This window comes from Aspergillus nomiae (genome assembly GCF_001204775.2).
Source record: "Aspergillus nomiae NRRL 13137 chromosome Unknown contig00001, whole genome shotgun sequence".
Lineage (NCBI taxonomy): Eukaryota > Fungi > Ascomycota > Eurotiomycetes > Eurotiales > Aspergillaceae > Aspergillus > Aspergillus nomiae.
The window spans coordinates 287,652-300,957 of NW_015378056.1; the positions used below are offsets into that span (position 1 = coordinate 287,652).

At 48.8% G+C, this 13,306-nt stretch overlaps 5 protein-coding genes across 5 annotated transcripts; 4 read left to right on the plus strand and 1 right to left on the minus strand.

Moving 5' to 3' along the window:
- Positions 1–565: 565 nt before the first annotated feature.
- On the plus strand, positions 566–2,362 carry ANOM_000240 (siderophore iron transporter mirB; the record flags this gene model as incomplete). The annotated part of the gene is made up of 4 exons (XM_015545498.1): positions 566–714; positions 767–1,037; positions 1,092–1,937; positions 1,982–2,362. The coding sequence occupies 4 exons, from the start codon at positions 566–568 to the stop codon at positions 2,360–2,362; spliced, it is 1,647 nt and encodes a 548-aa protein (XP_015412553.1).
- Positions 2,363–2,580: 218 nt separating this feature from the next.
- On the minus strand, positions 2,581–3,796 carry ANOM_000241 (tyrosinase family protein; the record flags this gene model as incomplete). Its single annotated transcript, XM_015545499.1, has 4 exons — positions 2,581–3,286; positions 3,339–3,461; positions 3,514–3,639; positions 3,699–3,796. The coding sequence occupies 4 exons, from the start codon at positions 3,794–3,796 to the stop codon at positions 2,581–2,583; spliced, it is 1,053 nt and encodes a 350-aa protein (XP_015412552.1).
- Positions 3,797–7,792: 3,996 nt separating this feature from the next.
- On the plus strand, positions 7,793–8,367 carry ANOM_000242 (uncharacterized protein; the record flags this gene model as incomplete). Its single annotated transcript, XM_015545500.1, has 2 exons — positions 7,793–8,130; positions 8,232–8,367. The coding sequence occupies 2 exons, from the start codon at positions 7,793–7,795 to the stop codon at positions 8,365–8,367; spliced, it is 474 nt and encodes a 157-aa protein (XP_015412555.1).
- Positions 8,368–9,315: 948 nt separating this feature from the next.
- On the plus strand, positions 9,316–10,050 carry ANOM_000243 (uncharacterized protein; the record flags this gene model as incomplete). The annotated part of the gene is made up of 3 exons (XM_015545501.1): positions 9,316–9,363; positions 9,425–9,826; positions 9,901–10,050. The coding sequence occupies 3 exons, from the start codon at positions 9,316–9,318 to the stop codon at positions 10,048–10,050; spliced, it is 600 nt and encodes a 199-aa protein (XP_015412554.1).
- Positions 10,051–11,229: 1,179 nt separating this feature from the next.
- ANOM_000244 (uncharacterized protein) lies at positions 11,230–13,184 on the plus strand (the record flags this gene model as incomplete). Its single annotated transcript, XM_015545502.1, has 4 exons — positions 11,230–11,262; positions 11,333–12,359; positions 12,419–12,687; positions 12,744–13,184. The coding sequence occupies 4 exons, from the start codon at positions 11,230–11,232 to the stop codon at positions 13,182–13,184; spliced, it is 1,770 nt and encodes a 589-aa protein (XP_015412549.1).
- Positions 13,185–13,306: the final 122 nt, after the last annotated feature.

Sequence of the window (13,306 nt, forward strand, 5' to 3'; positions counted from 1 at the left end):
GATGGTAGTGATTCACAAGGATAGAATCTACATATGTCGTATGACGTTGCTATTGTATTACCACTTCATCACACCTGAAGATATCGTCTGGGATGAAAGGATATACCATTTGGACTGATGGCCTGATCCTTTGGGCCTCGCACGCTAAAACCAAAGGAAAAAGCGGATAGATAAGATTATCAATCTAATCTCTGCGCACTAGTGGACGCCCATTACTTAATTAGTTGGTCTTATAATAGCCCGATGTAACCCAAACGCGGTTTGAGTTGTATCCGACCACTAAAGATAAGATGCTTGTTATATCAGCTATAATATGTGCTCACTAGTAAACACGGTAGCCTATGAGACCCTATAGCACCCTTGTTAGGCTATTCGATTCCATGATCTCTGCATGCCTCATAACCCTTACGTAAATAATAAGCTCTGTCTATCCTGTTCAATTGGGTTTGGTAGAACTTTCGAATCCCGACAGGCCGCTACAAGTAGTATTAAAACCCCATCCGGCTGGCTTTGATTTTCTCTAGATGCTTCGTTTCAACTCCCATAACCGAGTTCGCCGCACAGTATGCTTGAAAAGGTTCCTCCTGCAACTACTGAGGTCCCCACTCCGACAGGGCCTCAGGAACCGTCGTTGGAACAGCAGAATGGTGTGCGTATCGCAGAAGCCGTGACCAAGTCATGGTCTAAAAGCACTTTGATCCAGGTGTATATCTGGTTAGTACACTATGGGTATACACTCCTGTACAAATGTGCTGACTTCTTGTAGCATGTGGCTCATGTACTTTGTACGAGCGCTCAATGGAAGCCTGACAAGCAATCTAGCCCCATACATCACCAGTGACTTTAGTAATCATTCGCTACTCCCTGTCATTCAAATCGTCGTTAGTATCATGAGTGCGGCATGCACGATGCCAATTGCCAAGCTGCTGAACCTATGGGACCGCACCGTTGCGCTAAGCCTCATGCTCGTCGTTGCTATCATCGGCCTTATCGTCATGGCGTGTTGCCACAATATTACCATCTACTGCGTTGCACAGGTATATGCCTCGCATACCTCTTGTCCCTGTCCCTATGATACTAATCGGCTATAGGCCTTTATTACGGTGGGCCTTACTGGCCTCATATTCTCGCTAGATGTGTTGACTGCAGATACCTCCACGGCCCAGGATCGAGCCCTTGCCTTTGCCTTCACCTCGTCGCCATACATTATCATGGCCTTCGCCGGAGCGCCGCTTTCTGCCTCCTTCAACGGGCTCAACTGGCGCTGGGCCTACGGCACGATAGCAATTCTCCTCCCCGCGGTGACCGTCCCACTGATCATCATTTGGGAGCTTGCCAAACGCAAGGCCCAGCAGACAGAAACACTAACCCCCGTCCATGCCGAACGTTCCTTAATCCAGCACATCCGCTACTATCTCATCGAATTCGACATTATGGGCATCCTCCTCCTGATCGCCGGCTTCTCCCTCTTCCTACTCGCATTCGCGCTGGCCGGCTCGCAGCCCCAGAAATGGCATTCCACGCACATCATCTGCATGATAGTGATCGGCGGCGTGACGATCATCGTCTTCGCCGCATACGAGCGCTTCTTCGCCTCCAAACCCCTAGTCCCCTACAACCTCCTCGTGTCCCGCACGGTGACGTTCACCTGCCTCCTGAACCTAACCTACGTCATCGCCGCCGACTGCTGGGCCAGCTACTTCACCTCCTTCCTGCAGGTGGTCTACCACGTCTCGCTCACAGAAGCAGGCTACGTCGTCGCGATCTCGAACCTGATCTCGCCGCTGTGGCTCGTGGGCGTCGGCTTCCTAGTCCGCTGGACGGGGCGCTTCAAATGGCTCCTCCTCTGCGCAATCCCAGTGTACCTGCTTGCCATCGGGCTGATGATCTACTTCCGCTCCCCGGGCCACAGCATCGGCTACATCTGTCTGTGCGAGGTGCTCATCGGCCTGGCACGGGCACGATCATCGCGCTGGAGCAGACGGCCGTCACCACCGCAACCGAGCACAACGACTACGCCTCCATGCTGGCCCTGCTCGGCTGGGTGGGTAGCATCGGCGGCGCAATCGGGAACAGTATCTCCGGGGCGATCTGGACAAACACCCTGCCCCAGAAGCTGAGGGAGTATTTGCCCGACGATACCAAGGCGCAGTGGAAGGAGATTAATGATTCTCTGTATGTGCAGCTCAGCTATGAGGTCGGGTCGCCGACGCGTGTCGCGATCGAGCGCGCGTATGCCGTTAGTCAGCGCAATATGCTGATTGCAGGGATTGCATTCATGGCGTTGACCGTTGTGTGGGTGTTGGGTATTAAGGATGTGAGGGTTAAGGGGAGGGATAATAAGGGGAGGGTGCTTTTTTAGGGGGTGGGGATTTGTCTGTAGGGCTGGTTTTGGAAGGTTTTGGTTCTTGTAGGACGTGTCTAGAAGTCATAGACTTGAAGCGGTGACCCAAGCTCTTGTCTGATTTAATACTACTTGTGTGTTACTTGCTCTACGGACATTCTGGGGTTGGAAAAAAGAAACACATTGTATGAATCCATCACTACCAGAGGTTCTCAATCTACCACATCCACGTGCAGTCAGGTATATATATAACAATAGCCATACCTCATCGGGTCCATCATCGTCTCCACCTTCCGGGGACGACCCAGCTGCCCAAACTCCACCAGAGTATCAAGCGTCACGAACGGGGCATCCGGCGGATCGTAAATAACGGTGGTACCGTTTAAAGCATTCCGGCGATTCACAGGGTCCTGATCCTGCCATTGAGCCCACAACCTGTCAATGAAGGCATGGTGCAACATGAACGAGGGATCCTGCGGCGACGCGAAGAAATCAGCCATGGATCCTCCAACAGAGCGGTGGCCGCCGCCATGCGAGCCCGCCTGGTCAGATTCACTGGGGGACATGACTGCGAGCCAATCTCGAATGGTGGTTGATGCTTGCATTCGGTCAACGCGAGCCTGGTTGTTCAGCATCCCCAGAACGGCGGGGCTCAAGCTGCGCGACAGACAGCGCGGATTGTAGTCATACGCGTTGTCGGGAAGGGGCGCGTAGGATCGAGCGAGAGTGGGACTGAATGGGCCCATGTGGACGACGAGGTCTTTGAACGGGCCCGACTCCACACATCCACCGCCGGTTCCTCGCGGGAGGCATGTCCCGGAGGGAGAACAGGGCATCGGCTCGTTTGGATCGAACGCTCCGTTCCCTGAGAGTGAAGTGTCGCTGCCGTCGAACACTGGGCTTTCGAGTAGGTTGTCTGTGTCGAGTGGCCAGTTCCAGTATCTGTAGCATTTGGTCAGCGGGAATTACTACTCTTTGTGATGATTTTACTCACGGTACGCTGCCTTTGTATCCACATTCCTCGCGCAGGGTCGTTTCCCAGAGGAAGAGGAACTGGCGGTGCCATGGAAGGAGAAGACCGTTAAAATGGATGTTGTTGGTGTAGTTAATGTGAGTCCTTGATATGTGAGCCGGAGCAACCAATAATTCAATGATACATATTGACTTACGCAACAAAATCGTCCCATCGGTTACGGACCCCCGGGAATTCCTCAATGGGTAGGATGGAAGGGCGATGGCGTAGGCACCAAAGCGCATCGATATAGTCCTTTCGCTCAGCACACCCCAGCTCTCTCCTGGTTATGTCAACATACAAGCATACAAGCATTGAAGTGGGATCAGGGGAAGAACCTACCACTCTTTCCTTACCAAGGCTTTCTCTGGACTACATGCTGCCGGCGCAGCGAGAGCAAGGCCGCCGATCGCGAAAATACTAAGTAGGAGTGTTTTCATGCTGCGAGGCACAGTCTATGAGCAGATCGTAATGTTGCCTATTAGATGCCGTGAGGAAATGTGTTTTTGATAATTGTACAGATTGAAGTGTTTTAACGAGCTAGGGAAGACAACGTGCAAGTCTGGGTCATTCTAGATATATATAGCTTTCTGCAGGCTGTGGTTGAGTTCAAAACATATTGAAAAACCCATACCCGAGCCCCGTCGTCATGGGAGATACCTGCACCGACCCGGAGGCAGAATCTCGTATAGGCTTTCATTCAGCTGACAGACGGTTCGTATCTCGACCCTACGTATAGAGACAGAGATTAAGGGTACTATGGATAAGGATTGGTGGGGCTGTCTCTGGGACTCACGCGATAATGCCTAAGCTCATGTTGGGTATTACCACCACGAAATAGGAGAAAACTGTGTTTCGCTGGCCCAATGTCTTGCACCGTGTAGATTGGTCACGAGAAGAGAGCTGTGTCCCTAGGCATTAACATTGGATACCAGTGTACTATTCTTATCCGTGAGAAAGAAGGCTCAAGAGGCGGTTTCATAGCATTCCCGGTCTCTACTGGGAGGTCCAGCTTTGGCACCGTGATTTTATTGGCGCTGACATCCAGCCCAGTTTTAAATAAATCCTCCAACAAGATAGCAACTAGCCCTAGATGGAAGTCGCTCGTGGCTAAGCACACAGGCAAAGTAACCAACCATGGCACTTATAGTCCCCGTCTCGTCCGAACCCTCGCAAGCTAGGGCTGGGCCTGTTTCGGGAGCCTGCTGGTTAAAACGAAGAAAGATGTGTCTCATTGGACAGTGGTAGCCTATCTACCAACAAATCCCGGGAAGTCATTCTTGGAAGATCTGAGCGCTGGTGGAGATATCATGTGGAGGCTGAGGTGAGGTTGCACGCAATGCAGGGCGTATTCCATACGGAGCTGAACGCCAGTTCGCGAGACCCTGAGGCACTCATTCTGTATTACATCAGGTGATATTGGGGGGGATTAGGGCAACGCTTCCGGAGAATTTATGTATAGCGGGTATTATGCAGCCCGCCGTACTTAGCTTGACGTATAGTGCCCTCATTAACTTGAGAAATATCGATTTCGCATTGATTCATGGACCAGTATGCATCGTATTCCAAATAGTAGAACCTCCTGCTGCCGCACAGATATTCCTCATGGTATTTTCAATCGTAATGCAAGGGACGAATCCAAATTGTAGATAGGATGCGGACCAAAGTCAGACACTTAGGCAGGGCACAGCATTGAATCCACCACCGGCATAGACCATGATCTTGGACACGCGTTCAACCCTGCGCCAGGAAGGAACAGGGTTTCAGCTGATCGCTGTTCAAGAGAGATACTCAGGCTATCCCGGCCTGCTGTGTAACACTGTGAGGGACCATGGTCAGACCTTGTGTCCAGGTGTCCTGCGCCCCTTGATACACCTATATAGCTCATTGGTGCTTCCACCAGGCTGAGGTCCGGCAATTGTCTGAGTAATGCTAGTGGTAGTCCGTAGCTCTAGCGAAGAATAATGCACCTCCCGCATGTTTCCCATTTGCCAACGCATCGACAAGTAAGACACCCGGGATGAAATCTTCCGTGTTCAATCCCGTGTTGAGTAGTTGCTATTCGTATTCTAATTGTGCTGCTGTGAGAGGCTTGTGGGTCAGTCCAGTCACTGATACTTCCCCATATAGAATGTACATCTTGCTTTTTGTTTAGGAAATCTTAAGCGACCATCCTTGCCGCACCATAAGAATACTTTTGTCTGATTCATATCATTCCACACTTTCATTGTACTTCCTTATTTCTTAATGAAGTTACGAGTGGTCTATTTGACCGTCTCTGATTTGCTGCGTCTTCTTGCTGGTGGCTTGCTGCATCTTTGCCTCTAACCGGTTGCTGCTGCATGTGGTTGAGACTCTACCATTCCTTTGGCGAAAGCGCAGTTGATTAGCATTGTCAGGTAACGACGTCATGTTGCAGGGCCTTTACACTTTGTGTTTATCCAATCGCTGACCAAAAGTTACGTTGCGCGGTGAGAAGAAAGAAACTAAAATCTGATATTTGGAGCGGAGAGAAACAAAGACGTAGGTTACAAGAGATTCAGCCAAACAAGGATTCCATAACAACCTATTCCAAATCATACTTATTATCCGCCGCCCACTTGATGAAAGATTGCGATGACCACAAAACACTGTGAACATGTGGTGTATCTTATTCATTCCATTAATATAGCGATCCAACCCCTATTTATATAGGAGATCATCGGGGTTTGATACCCATGTTCGACACCATGACTGGCTCCAGCATATACGTGGGATACGATAGCCGGAGGAAAGATTTGAGCAAGTTTTCGAGAGTTCTTGTACTACTACTTGTGTCCACTATGGGTAGTAAAACTACCAAGCATCATATAGTATATATGCGAGGAGTCGTTCCCACGAAGCCCGGTCCCCGAGGGGGTTAATATACGACGCAATGGCGATCTGCTGACCGGTATCCTCTCCCGAATCTGAATCCGTATCCCTATTCGACCAGCCTAGGGTCTCTATCCACGTTGATACTTGGCTGATATAGTCATCTGGGTACTCGAAATCTGGAGTAGATCCGTCAATGTTTAAGAGAGAGCTGTTTTCGCTCTGGTTTAGATTATTACTGCAACCTGGATAGTGTTCACCAACGGAAGAATTTCAAGCCGTAAGATCGTCGGTAATATTCAAATAAAGCTCGCTGCCGTCTACAACTAATGTGGCGAGTAAACCCAGGTCTGGCCTCGGAAATGCGGCCCGGGCGAGTTCTTGTGCCAGCCACAGTGGGTAGGCCAGGAACATCACGTACTTAGCCAATGCGTAATATGCCAGATTGCCGGAGTTTCGCTGAACCCAGTATCTGACAGAGCCTCGGTTCCCTCCATGTTGCCAGCGAGCTAAGACTATAGTGATAAACGGGCCAGATGCGTCAGTCCGAATCTTTTTAGAAACCAAGTTGATGTTAACCACGAGATCGACGACACAAGGATTAGGCTTTGGAAAGTCAGGGGCCAGATCTAAATAGAATAGCTCATACCGATCGCTTCTGGTTAGTACACCAGATTTGTAGAGTCGAGACTTTTGGTCCAGCTTACCAAAAGTGTTTGTGCTCTGTTATCATAGGATGAAAGTCTTAGGTTGTGTGCGCTATCTAGAGCCTGCCGTATGAGATTGCATCTGCCAGACTTCTGCGATCAAAGAAGCCCTGGCAGAAATTGATCGTCCGAGTGCAGGAACTATCTGGGTCAGAATTCGTTGAATATGCAAATGGGAATGGCTTTGGCGTTCGTTCGGGTTGACACAGGTCTTGATCAGGCCGATTTTGGCATAGCTTCCCTGGATCGTCGCATCGAACTTTGATATAATGCTGGAAGGAATTTATATAGCTATAAATAACTTTGCCATATTTGCCAAGACCGCCTAGATTTCAGGTTATTTAGCCCTGTGGCACCTAGAAACTCCAGTGCAGCTACGTGGTTCCAATCGATATTTGACACCACTCATGCAGTACTGGAGAGGACGATAACAAAGTCAGTCTACAGTTGGTATGTAGGCAGCAGTTTCTGGCGTACAGGGATGATAACCGCAGTGTCACGTAACTCTGACCATACCATACACAAACTAATTGAAACTTTAGATCAAAAGCCTTGGGAATACCTCCAGGCTAGTGCCCAAAGGGCTAGCGGTATACGGCCATACAAGGAACTAAGACTGTACTTGTAATGTTGTAGGCAGCTTCTCCCAATTTCCCTACATATTAAAACGCCTGAGAACGCGTTCATGAGCTCAAGTTCCGAGGTCGTGTGACCTGATACTAGACATCGTTCTTTCCCTGTTTATAGACTTATCATTGAAATATGGGATTTAGCAGCATGCTCGTCGCCATTTTATTAGGTCTCTGCCGACAAACCATAGGCCGCGTACTTCCCATCAACATTGACCGTCTCCTTATTTTTCAGCGACGAACAGCAATGGATGACCCTCAGGACCTGGACGACCCACAGGACCTAGACGACTCATCGGACCTAGATGATCCATCAGACCAGGAATTCTTCCCATATATCACACGCCCTTCTCTGTCGGCGACTGACCGGACTGTCTTCGACACTCAAGGATGCACAGTCTTTGGCTACCCCTCACTGGCGGGGTTCTTATCAAAGAAGCCGATCTTCTCGATATACATTTTCTATCGCTCCCGCTCTCTCATGCATTGCAGCGCTCATCTAGTACCGACGAAGAAGACAGGTTCTGTAATCTTCTGCGACGGACCGGTGCGACGTTCTGGCCAGATAAACAAGATTGGCTCCAAGTACAGGCGGGCTTTAGGAAGGGAAAAAAGGAACAAAAGAAGATAATGGTATACGGTTGGCCCACAGATGGAGTAGGTGTGTGGGTGTTGAGATTCAAAAGTATCAAGCAACTGCCAGACGATTTTGGGAGGATCAGTTTTGCAATGAATATGGAGCAGAAGATACAGATTATGAGAGAGTATGGCGCTGTTTTTGTTGAAGATGCCACGCAGGTGGAGGAGCTAAACACGATTTGAGGTCTACATGGTCAGCATGGAAAGGAGCCTTATTTGTTCTAGCGGACATTGCCAGTGAGGGAGCTGCGTCAGCTCATGAATGCTGTTCAAGTACTATTCCCTGGAGACTCTCCTTCAGCAGCGCTTAGGGCAATACTTCTTGAAACCCATTGAAACTGCAGAGCAACAAGGCTACTGTCATCGCGGACATAAATAATGCTGGAAAGGGCATTTTGTATCATGATAGGCAACATTGATTGTGAGTGTACATCCACCTAGGAAGTCTTTCTCGCAGATAGACACAATAAAAGAGACAAAACCAGCCTGCACCCTTAGGAAGGATTGGCGAAAAGATGATTTGGTTACATTGAGTCCGGTGTATTTCCTTATTTTCTGCCACAATTTCAAGGCCTCGGTTAGAATCTCGAATATGGAACGTGACATATCGGAGATATTCTTATACATCAACAGCACAGCCCGTACCTGAGCCACGTAGCAAATGAACTGGCCTATAAATTTAGAAGGTCCGGGAGAGATCGGCAACCCCCACAGAGGATCGGCACATCATCACCTGTAATGGATTTCAGGCGTCCTGGAGATATCATCCGCCATCGAATAATGTTCGACGGCCCTATCAAGAAGGAGAAATGCTACAAAAACACATCCTCCGCAATATATTATCCAGCCTGCCAAGAAAGATTTGGCCCCGAATGTCTCTCCAGAATTAACCTTGCGATGGAGAAAAACCCCGGAATCGATACTACAGAATGTCAACCGATATCAACTTTGACCTCGTACCAGCTATACTGCGCCACATTTTGTCTTCTTGGCATATTTGTAGAAAGATAAGATGGCATCAATAGCAGAATCGAAGATATATAAGAGGCATCGACCTCGCTGGGTTCAAGATTCTATCTCCGAAAAAGCACTGAATTCAATCAACCCACCAATCTTTCCTACATTCTCAAAATGCAGTGGACCACCATCCTGATCGCACTTAGTGCCCTCTCTACCCAGGTAGGAGCCATCCACAATCATCTAAACTATCTTCATTCAGCTCACAGAGTTCCTTTCTCAGGTATACGGAGCTGCTACGGGTAGCCCCTTCGAGAAGCTTCCCATAACCGCCCCGACTTGGGAGGTGGAAGTTACTCCAGGCGGCGACAAGGCCACCCTCAGTGGCACCGCGCAAGAAGTGCACGCACAGCTCCTCCAGCTGAATCCCAACTACGACAGCGACTTCCCCGTCAAGCACAGCGAAGAAGAGTCATCCAGTGTGACGAAGCGAGACTTTAAATATGAGAAATACTACTGCTGGGGAGAAGACGGCTGGCATTATTCCCGCAAGCGTGGCGATAATGGCGACCTACAGGATGGGATCGATTACCTCAACAGCATAGGAGGCACACCGGGACAGTCCGCTGGCACCTGTGGTCGCGTCAGTTGCTCATACAATATGGCCATCTATTGGTGCAACGCCGTTAGTTATTTCTCTCTTCTTGCCTACTCGACTGGAGGGCTGCATCGAGCGTTACTAATGACTTTCTCATCTAGAATTCAGAGAAACACTACCTCAAGTCCTTTGGAACTATCGCTGATGGCGCCCAGTTCCTTTTGGACAAGTGCGGTGGAGATAACAAGCCCCATGGGGAAGTGGTCGCCCCTAATCACTGGAGCGTCCGGGTTGTGTCGGATGCCTGTTAAATGAATATAATACTTGACTAAGGAGTACCAGATTTGCCACAGAGAGCTACCACGGATGTATGATAGCATAGTGCAGAGTTGGGGGAGGTAATTGTGTATAGTCAATCAATCAATATTATTATTTCTTCTAATCCCCATTGTTGCCACGTTCCATGTTGTGGAACATGAGATGTGGTTTTCAACAACGGAAATAAAGTTAAAGTGTGTGGGAGTAGTGTAATGAGTTTTGTACAGTAATGATGCAGCTTCCTGATGGTAGAATTAGGATGGCGGAGAATCCACCTGTGAGAAACATTGAGACATCGCAGATCAGTGCTCAGAAGATCAGATGTAACAAACAAGTATCTATGCTTTACGGACAATAGTTCATCACATAATGTCTGTAGATGTTCCACATTAGATGTTCTGTGAATTTATTTCTATATTGAAAGTTTTGATGCAGCTGCGCAGTACGGCTAGACTTGTTTGTCGCACATTTGCCCTAGGATGTCATATCCTCCTTTTCTATCAGATCATGTCTCATAACCTACTGACCCACTGTGGCACGTTTGACTGTCTCATAGAGCAATGGGCGGATGGACGGAAGTCGTGGCAGTGTGGGATCGATGACAGGGTCGTGGATGAATGAATGAATATAAAAGGATTTTAGCATGTCACAGACAAAGCATGGATATCTTTTAATTTCCCCCAAAACAGCAGATTGATATTTTGCTAGGGTTGGTTCTTTATAACAGCACAGAGCAACAGTGAATCATTATGTGGTCTTTAAACTTCTTTGTTTCCTTTATTCACTCTGCTGTGTCTACATATCCATTAAACAGGGTATAAGCTCAACTATCTCTGAATCATCTTGTCAATACACCTGACAAGGATGATGAAACGACGCGGTAGTATCCTATGTCATTGTGAATAGGGCATAGCCATGTGAACGTCCGTTCACACTGTATATAGAAGGCAACGTTTGCTCTTGCGTTCCTTTCTACTCCACCCATCTTGTGTGAACCTGCCGCAAAGATCTTTTTTTTCCTTTCTAGGGCCATCAAAATCTAGACGCTGAGCAGAGGTATGTCCATTCTATATATGTCTAATCTATCCCAGTGGGAGTTATGCTCCTCCATTCTGAACTTCCCATCTTATACGACACTTCGCATTGCAATCGGCGGATACTGTGTTGACAAAATGACAGAAGTGATCTATATCGCGCCTCTGGCCGTAAGTGAGCAACACCGAGGACATCCAGGAACCCGGAACTGCGCAAGATTCGGTTCGTATTCACACTCAGTCATCTCCTCATCAAATTACCGAAGTGCCTAGCGCCATGTCAGGAGCTTTCCAAGACAGCACCACCGCGAGATACTTCAGGGCTGGCGGGCCAAACCTCTGCGAGGCACCCTATAACTACCGCAGCCTCCCAAGCGAGCATATCCCTCATGGCGATGTTAAGCGTATCCTCTATAATCGCAACATACGGTTCTTGACGACATCGTTTGTGGAATGCACACCAAGCTACGACGACATAGCAGAGCCAACTCAAGCATTACAAGTTCTAGCTCACCGGCCAGAGAACGACACTCGAGAGAACTGGCAGCATGCAGCACGAGAAATACAGGCTCTTCTTCGCAACCATGATCTCGACAATATCACGGTGGATATTATTGATTGGTGTTTCGCGCAGGGCCCCCCAATCTACCCATGCAAGTCGAGCGATGCAATCTTTCCAAAGTGGGACGCGGTTCGCAATCGAATTTTGCAAGTGGTGGTTGATGTGTCTGGGTTTCAGCTTCTCGGGTGTTATCGGATCGGATATGATTGTGATGCTGAGAACAGCACCCCTTCTGTCCTAGTCACGGTCGACCCGAAACACAAGCGAGACTGGAGCATTGTTGAGAAGGATATCAGGGATATCCTGAATGGGTTTGACCTTCATATGGTCGATGTGCGCATCTTCAAGGATCGTGATATTTTCTGTGCCAGCCGATCATCGGCCGGAAGGCAAAGTATCTGCCCTATACCTCCTCCTGTTGAAGACGAATGCCCCATGGCGGTGACCATTGGAAGTGATTTGGGTGCTCACAATAGCGAGCGTTATGGTACCTTCGGTGGGTGGCTCGATCTACAACAGAAGTCTGGCTCTGAATGGCAGCAATTTGGTGTGACCTGCCGCCATTGCGTGCTTGGTCACGCCTTCAAAGGCCTTCGTATCTTCGAGAAGAAGGATGAAGCGCTAAACCATATGGAAGTGATGGCAGAGGATCCCAACAATTCGACTCCTCATGCTACTGAGTCCCCCTCACCAGGAAAGGTGGACTGTCCAAGCCTCAGTACAGTGCAATATTTCATTGACTACTATACAGACAGGATCGATCAGACGAGAAACACGGAGGCGTTCCGCGCTCTGGAGGAGATGGAAGCGGAAGCGAACCTCCACGGGGATCTAGCAAAAAATGGGAATGCCTGAGGGAGAGACTTAGCCGCCTAGAAAACCATCTTGCAGAGCTAGAGGCCTACAAACGAGCAAACAGCTATGAGTTTGGCGAGGTCTGGGCTGACTCTGGTGATGATACTCGAAGCACGACGACAATTATGGACTGGGCACTCTTGAAACCCCATCCAAGTCGCGCATTTCCGTTCAATGAGGTATAGTTGGTTATGATATGCTCTTCTCACCTGTGTAGTGCTAAAGTAAACCCTAGTTTCGGTCATTCAAAGCTCTCGGAAGGTATCAACCTATAGGAAGTACCGGATATATCCAAGCCGGTATTGAGCTGTCCAACGAGCAGCAGCTTGCAAAATATGGTTTCCAAACAGGGGTGACCCGGGGAAAGTATAACGAACTTGCAACTACAGTTTTCACGGTTTCAAAAACCGGTGAAATACGGACGACAGAGGAACATTCAATTCTTTATCAGCCAAACATCACCTCGTTTGAACCCGGTGACTCCGGCTCACTTGTGTACGACACGAGTGGCTGCATAGCAGGACTGGCCTTTGGTGCCCAAATGTCGGGCCGGATTGTCGTTTTTACCCACATTGACAGCTTGATTGCTGACATCAAGGGCCAGACTGGAGCTGAACAAGTCATCTTTTATGGACAGAAACAGCCAACAGAGGCATACGACGAAGATCTAAGCTAAGGTCTTTGGGGCACCATCAAGAATGAGTTTGGGTCTTTGCTTTTCTTTTCTCCTTTTACTTGCCCCTTTTGCTGTTGGGCAGGCTCTGTCCGTCTCATTCGATAGTAACGGCAATCGTGAGT